The sequence below is a fragment of the Durio zibethinus genome, chromosome 17 (genome assembly GCF_047325235.1).
Source record: "Durio zibethinus cultivar Kanyao isolate XHJ-2024 chromosome 17, ASM4732523v1, whole genome shotgun sequence".
NCBI lineage: Eukaryota > Viridiplantae > Streptophyta > Magnoliopsida > Malvales > Malvaceae > Durio > Durio zibethinus.
In genome coordinates, this window is record NC_143178.1 from 6,355,157 (window position 1) to 6,362,621 (window position 7,465).

At 31.6% G+C, this 7,465-nt stretch overlaps 1 protein-coding gene across 1 annotated transcript; it reads left to right on the forward strand.

Annotated features, from left to right (window-relative positions):
• The first annotated feature begins 2,265 nt into the window (after positions 1-2,265).
• Positions 2,266-7,235, forward strand: LOC111280294 (uncharacterized). Its single transcript, XM_022867523.2, has 7 exons — positions 2,266-3,963; positions 4,081-4,171; positions 4,322-4,479; positions 4,584-4,635; positions 5,248-5,327; positions 5,421-5,514; positions 5,697-7,235. The coding sequence occupies exons 1-7, from the start codon at positions 2,788-2,790 to the stop codon at positions 6,227-6,229; spliced, it is 2,184 nt and encodes a 727-aa protein (XP_022723258.2). The 5' UTR covers positions 2,266-2,787; the 3' UTR covers positions 6,230-7,235.
• Positions 7,236-7,465: the final 230 nt, after the last annotated feature.

A 7,465-nucleotide genomic window follows, 5' to 3' on the forward strand; every position in this document is an offset into this window, starting at 1 on the left:
GGTTGTCACCAAATTCAAAGACATCAACTTGAGAGAGATTGAAGACGAACAGAGGAATCACGGATGAAACTTTAGGCCGATCGGCGAAGGAGAGGCTCCTCTTTGACTATTGACGACCCCATTTTCGGATTATCACCATTTTTCCATTTTCAGCTTATTAATTTCCTTTTTTGAAATTTGATTATACAAATATTATGCTTTATTAGAATTTTATACGCACTTTTAGATTATTTTTTATTTTTTAAATTATATTTTAAATTTTAAAAATTAAAATTTTTATATTAAATTTTAATGGATGAGATTGTATAGATAATATAAATATATATTTATTTTTAATATAAATTATAATTTAATTATATATAAGTGTAATTTTTTTTATTAAATTAAGATACTAAATAATATTTTTATTAATATAATATATATAATAAATAAATAATAAAATATATATTTTATACATTTCAAGGAAGGCCAAGTTAAAACATTCGAAACTTGAATTCACTAAAATTATTTAAAAAGTCAAAATTTAAGCCAATTTTTATTTAAAAAAATCGTATTAATTTGATTATAACGAATCAAAATCTATCAGATATAAATTATTATATTGTCTCTACATTCATTAACCTTTTTTTTATAAAATTTTATCTAATAAATAAAATTTTTTTTAAAAAAAGCAAAATGAAATTTCAGGTGAATTTATTAAATTAAATTATTAAATAATATTTTTTTTAATAATATATATAAAATTATATAAATAATAAAAAATATATTTTTTATATATAAGAATGAAGCGTGATACCAAAAACCTTAATTTTACCCATGCTCAATTAAAATAAAAAATAAACTCACCTTAATTATCTTGAATTAAAAAAAAAATACACCAATTGGATTAGGATAAATTGAAATCCATCGTATATGAATTATTCTATTATCTCTACTTAAATGACTTTTTTAATACAAAATTTATCTAATAAAAAATAAAAATTAAAAAAATTAAAAAAAAAAAAGCAAAAAGCAAAAGTTTAAAAAAGAAACAAAGATTAAAAAAAATTGAAGGAGAGAAATGTCAGGTAGACATATGAAATGGGACAAAAAATTTTATATTCGTTTTTAACTTGATCTCATTTAAAAAATTTCAACTTAATCTCGATTTTTTTTTAAATACATCTATATTAAATCGATACGAATAAAAATCAAACAGGTAAAATTTATTTTATCATCTCTATTTTTATCAACTTTTTTTACAAAGTTTATCTAATAAAAAATAAAATAAAAATCAAACAAAAAAACTAAAAATTTATAAAACAAATAAATAATAAATAAATCTAATAATAAATAAAATAAAGTAAATAACGATTGGAGGAAGAATAGAATACTATGTGGACAACTTCTTTTTTTTCCATTTTTTATAAAACCAAGTATATAGATTTATAAATTAATCAATATCTGGTGATATTAATTAAAATAATATTTAAAATATGTAATTAATGTATCGATTTTTAAAATTGAATGAAAATAGTTTTTAAAATTTTAAAAAAATTCTTAAATAATAGAATAAATTACATTATTGATCACTCAATTATAATTGAGTTTTTAAAATGCTCCTAAACTATTAAAATTTTAATTTAATTATTAAAATTTGAATAACTATTTTTTACCTAATTATTAGTCTATGACCTGACAATAATATTTTATGAATTAAAAAAAATCAGATTTTTATATTTGAGATTTTTTAATTTTTCATATATTTTTTAAATTTTTATAAATTTTTATTTAAATATTGACATGATAGTGAATCTATAAATGATATAATGATGATTAGATATTTTGTTATCATTTGTCAAAATTTTATTAGATATTAATATTACATAAATAATTTAACTAATGCTATTAATATGAAATATATAATATATAATAAAACAAATATAAATTTTATTTTTTTAAAAATCAAATCGACAGAAAACATATAATATTATTGTATTTAACGCTTTTTCATATTATATTTGTATTCATTATTTTATTTATTTTTTAAACACTAGATTTTATTTTATTTCTTTTCTATCCTGTGCTCCCTTTGCTTCCCAAAGAGAGAGAGAGAGAATTTAAAAAGCTCCAAAAACATATTTATTGGATGCTTCGTCCTATGCCACCTTCAGAATCAAAGGAATCTCATAGAAAACGAGCCCAATCCCCATGTCAGCCAATTTTATATTCCTTCATTATATATATATATATATATATATATATATAAAACAAAATCTCCCCTTTGCTTAATTAATCACTTGGTAATGATATTTTCTTAATGGCTTTTTTTTTTCTTTCCTGGTTTATTACATTTCTTCAAATGTAATTGTAAGAACTTCAATTTCTGTCAATGGGTTTTGATCTCTGTGTGCTGAAAACTGTTTAGGCCCCTTAATTTGTTGCAAAAATTTGGGTTCTTTTTTTTTACTAGAAAACTTTTCGTTTCTATATTAAGATTTGGATTTTTTTATTCGATGGAAAGGACCAGGTTCAATGGGTTTGGATTGGGATCCATGTTGGATCTCTTGCTTTTTTTTTTTTTTTTTTGGGTATTGTTATCAATTCATTTGTTTAATTGTTCTTTGTTTCTGTTAAACTGATCTTGTGTTTCGTGTTTCTTGTATTTTTGCATTTTCTTTTCAGCCTTTTTTATTTTTTTTGCTGGGGTTGCTTGTGTGGAAGGAATTTAGAATCTGCCACATTGCTGAGGGCTTAAAAAAAGTTTTTATTTCGTCTGAGGGTTTCATAGGTTGAACTCAAAGAACAATGGGTAGCTTAAAAGAAGATGAAGAATCTTCATTTTTTGATGCATATGAGCACATTGCAACAATGCCTGGTTTATATTCTAATTACGTAGAGATTCCTCATTCAAATTCTTGTTTTGATAATTGGTCTAAGTGTAGTTTCCAATATGATGTATGGATTAGTAGCCCACAAAGTGTTAAGGAACGCCGAGGTAAATTCTTGGATTGGATTGGAGTGAGTTTAGATCAATTATCGCGAGAGAATTCGGTAGATGAACCTAGCTTGGAAGGAGAATTTGACAGGGGTAGGGAAACCAGTGATGCTGTTTTGAGAACATCCGGCTTTGAAGAGGAGTTTTCTTCAAGTCATTCTTGCATGTCTTCTTGGTCTAATGATAATTGTGGTTTGTCTAAGGAGTTAAGTTCGCAAGATAATTTTGTGTGTAGAGAAGGAAATGAGGGTGGGGGAGCTGTGTGTGATGCTGATGAAGTGTGGCAGGATGGGAAGACAAGTGAAGGTTGTGAAATGAGTGCAGAGCAGTTGGTAACAGGCAAGAAGTCCAAGAATCTTCGTGTGCTATCGCCCTCATTTCAGCAAGTTAGGGAGAGGGGAGTTGAGAAGCAGAATAAGTCAGAGAAAATAGCAAAGAGAGTTAAGAACAGATGGTTGAGTAAATTGCGTTCAATAGCATGCGTTGTGGATAGACAGGTTGAAAATGATAGATTGAGAGCCAATAGAGATGATTCAATTCTGGGGACTAAGGTTCAGAGAGTTAAGGTCTACCAAATTAGGAAAAGAACAAAGGAACTTTCTGCACTCTATAAGGGACAAGATATCCGGGCTCATGAAGGTTCAATTTTGACAATGAAGTTCAGTCCTGATGGGCAGTACCTAGCAAGTGCTGGTGAAGATGGTGTTGTGCGAGTGTGGCAAGTGGTTGAAGATCAGAGGTGCAATGACCCTGACATTCCAGAAATAGATTCTTCCTGCATATACTTCACAGTGAATCATCTTTCCGAATTTAAACCCCTCTTTGTTGATAAGGAAAAAGCAGGCAATTTAAGGAGCCTGAGAAAAGCTTCTGATTCAGCATGCGTTATCTTCCCTCCCAAAGTTTTCCGGCTTTTGGAGAAACCATTGCATGAGTTTCTTGGGCATGATGGTGAGATCTTGGATCTCTCATGGTCAAAGACAAATGTGAGTCAACAGATTTATTTACATGTTTTAATCATCACCAAATAAGAGAAAAGGGAAAAGAAAAATTTTCATCTAAGAGTCTCATTTAATATGTCTCACTTTGTGTTCATGTTGCAGTTTCTGCTGTCTTCCTCAGTTGATAAAACTGTTTGTATGTGGCGAGTTGGATGTGACCATTGTCTCAGAGTGTTTTCTCATTGTAATTATGGTGCGCTTCTGGCTGATTCTCTCTCTATCTCTGTGCGTGCATTACTTAACATGTAATTATCTAATTGAAGTATCTGTAAGTTTTGTTGTATTTTGGGCATGATCTTGTCCCGACTACTGATAAAGGATTGCCTCTCATAATATGATGCAGTAACCTGTGTTCAGTTTAATCCTGCGGATGACAATTACTTCATTAGCGGTTCAATAGATGGAAAATTGCGCATTTGGGCAATTTCTGGCTACCAGGTCGTTGACTGGACTGATATAAGAGATATAGTTACTGCAGTGTGTTATCGCCCAGATGGACAGGTTTGGTGATTTTCTTCCTCCTTTGTCTTCTAGGGGATTACAACCACAAGGTCGAGTTGTTTGAAATTTGATTTAAAAAATCTTTTTTTTCCCTATTTATGCAGGGAGCAATTGTTGGCTCAATGAAAGGCAATTGTCGCTTTTACAATATGTCAGGTATGCTCCCTCTGATAGGGGTTCATATTTATTCATGTGATTGGTCGATTTCTATTCATTGGGTTTATGAATGATATAAACAGTTGATAGGCATATCAGAGATAACTTTTATCAAAAGGAGCACTTTTGGTATGTTTCTTAGAACTTGTCATAGAAAAAATTTTAAAAACCATACGGAGGACAAATAAATTATCTAGTGGACAAGCTTGTAAAATTCTTAGATTTAAAAATAATAGGCATTAGCTGGATTCAAAAAAGATGCCCTTTACTACTAGTGGTGCAAGTAGGGATTTGTTAGATAAATTACCTAGCAGCTGAAGAAGCTGATGTGAATAATATACCTGTCAAACAGAATCCTTGTACTTAGCTTTGCACTTACCTGGTTTCAGAAACGAAATGCTTCTTTTGAAGTGATTTAGAAGCCTTATGCCAAATTTTGTGCTATGCATTGGAAAGAAAGTGAATAGCCATAGCTAACAGATGTAACAATTTGGACTTTCATCTGAACTTGAAATGGTTGGCATACGCTTCAGAAATATGTTTCTTTCATGAAACAGCATTTACAGTTGGATGGATTCTTAAACAAACCAATTTTTATGTTGCTTTATTCAGACAACCATTTGCACCTGGATGCTCATATATCCTTAAATGGGAAAAAGAAGTCACCCTGCCGAAGGATAACTGGCCTGCAGGTAGATAGTCTCATCCCCGCTTTTGCTTCACTTTAGGCTTGTCTTAATAGCTGAGATGTGCAGTTTTCACTCATTATAGATTTTTCATTCCAGTTTTTTCCTCAAGATTCAAGCAAAGTAATGGTTACTTGTGCTGATTCACAAGTCAGAATTCTTCAAGGGCTGAATGTGATCTGCAAATACAGGGGTATATTCCTGTTGTTCTCTAAACTTTTAATCCTATAATAAATGGTTTGCTCCAACTCATCACCTGGGCAATTGGACGCCTCTGTTTCTTACATTTATTGAACACTGAATCTGAAACACAGTCTTTGTGCACCTTACTCTTATTCTTCTCCTAATTTAACATGTCTCTTTCTGACTCCTCAGGAGCACATACCAATGGAAACCAGACATTCACATCACTAACTGCTGATGGGAAGCATATTGTTTCAGCTTGTGAGGATGCTAATGTTTATATATGGAATTGTGTTGATATGGATGAGCCTACTCTCTCTCAGGCTAAAGATATAAGATCTTGTGAGCGCTTCTCTGCTAATGCATCCATTGCAATCCCTTGGTGTGGCCTGAAATATGGGAATGCAGAAACCAGAAGGCAATTTGAAGTATTGAATGAGAATTTACACAATAACCTGCCATTTTCCTCACCTTATTTGTCTCTGAGCCATGAATATTTTTTCGAGTCTTTTCCCAAGGGATCTGCAACTTTGCCAGAGGAAACACTTCCACCATCCAGTCCATTGTCTGTATCATCTTCAATGAATAAGTCGCAGCACAAGTTTATGAAAACTTCATGCCAGAGTACAGTTAATTCTCACGCGTGGGGTCTTGTTATAGTGACAGCAGGGTTGGATGGAAGGATTAGATCATTCCTCAATTATGGTTTACCAGTACCAGTGTGAAAATACTAGTGGCTTGGTATAGGCATCAGAGAATTAGAAATGGGACAGTTCACATGTTTGGTGCCTACATTGATTTATTTGCTGAGGCAGATACTATGTTGAGTTTGAATAAGCTGACAAGTGATCTTGAGATTGACAGCATCAATTGCCATGGCATGTTCAGGGCTGAATGCTCAGATAGATGGTTGAGAATTTGAGGTTTTCTGTGGTCCCATCTAAGATTTCATAGTGATCTGCAACTGAATTTGGTCGCAACAAGTGGTTGCTGTTCTACGGTTGCAATGAAAATCATCTTGGAATGAACGAGTGAAGAGGGTTAGCTTGTCTCATGATTATACAAGTCATGTATTAGGAGAAGGCCATTGAGATATTATATGTATAAGGGAGGTGCCTGTAGCCTGTGGGGCCTTGTAAACCAGCCTCTTCCTTTTGTTCTCTTAAATAAGAGTTGCAATCCAGATCTAGTTGCAGTTCATTCGGGAAAAAATGGTGGGGAACTTCATCATTATCGTATCTTGGCCGCTTTGAATAATTGAATCGTTTGTCTGCCATTTTGTGTCTGCCTTGTGGTAGGGCCATTAATCTGGTCATGCAGTTGGCATTTACCAGGCCTTATTTTTCACTGGACGGGCTTTCCTGCTGACTCTAGTGCTTGAATGCATACCATTTTTGTTTGTTTGCAGAGCACAGTTCCATGTCATTCCTTCATGGCGTGTTTGTTACTAATCATCGCATTTGACAGGCGGCTAAGACTATTCTTGCTTTGTTGCCAATAATCCTTTTTCAGTAATGCTAACACAATTCATAAATGTACTGCTTTGATATTTATGTTAGCATGCAATAGAGTTAGTACCACTTTTTTATTTTTTTCTTTTGAAGGCTAGACTCTAACAGAATTGGCTTTAGATTAGCCCACATGTAATTTTAATCAACTGTTGTGCATAAATTCAATCTTATTGGATTGGTTTTTCTCCCAAATAAAGATTATATTTAGGAATAAAAAAAAGCATTGTCGTCATGAGATTCAAATTTTAGTCGTGATGAATTTTTTTTTTAAATAATTATATAAATCGATTGAGTTAAGTAGAGGCATATTGAACAAAAATGTAATATGCAAATATGAGGCTAGCATATACATGTTATGATTTTCAGGTTGTGAAGATCGATTAAAATTCAAAGATTTTAGTAATATATAAATGACATGGCTTTCCATCACTGATTTTCTGTTTGTTTGGT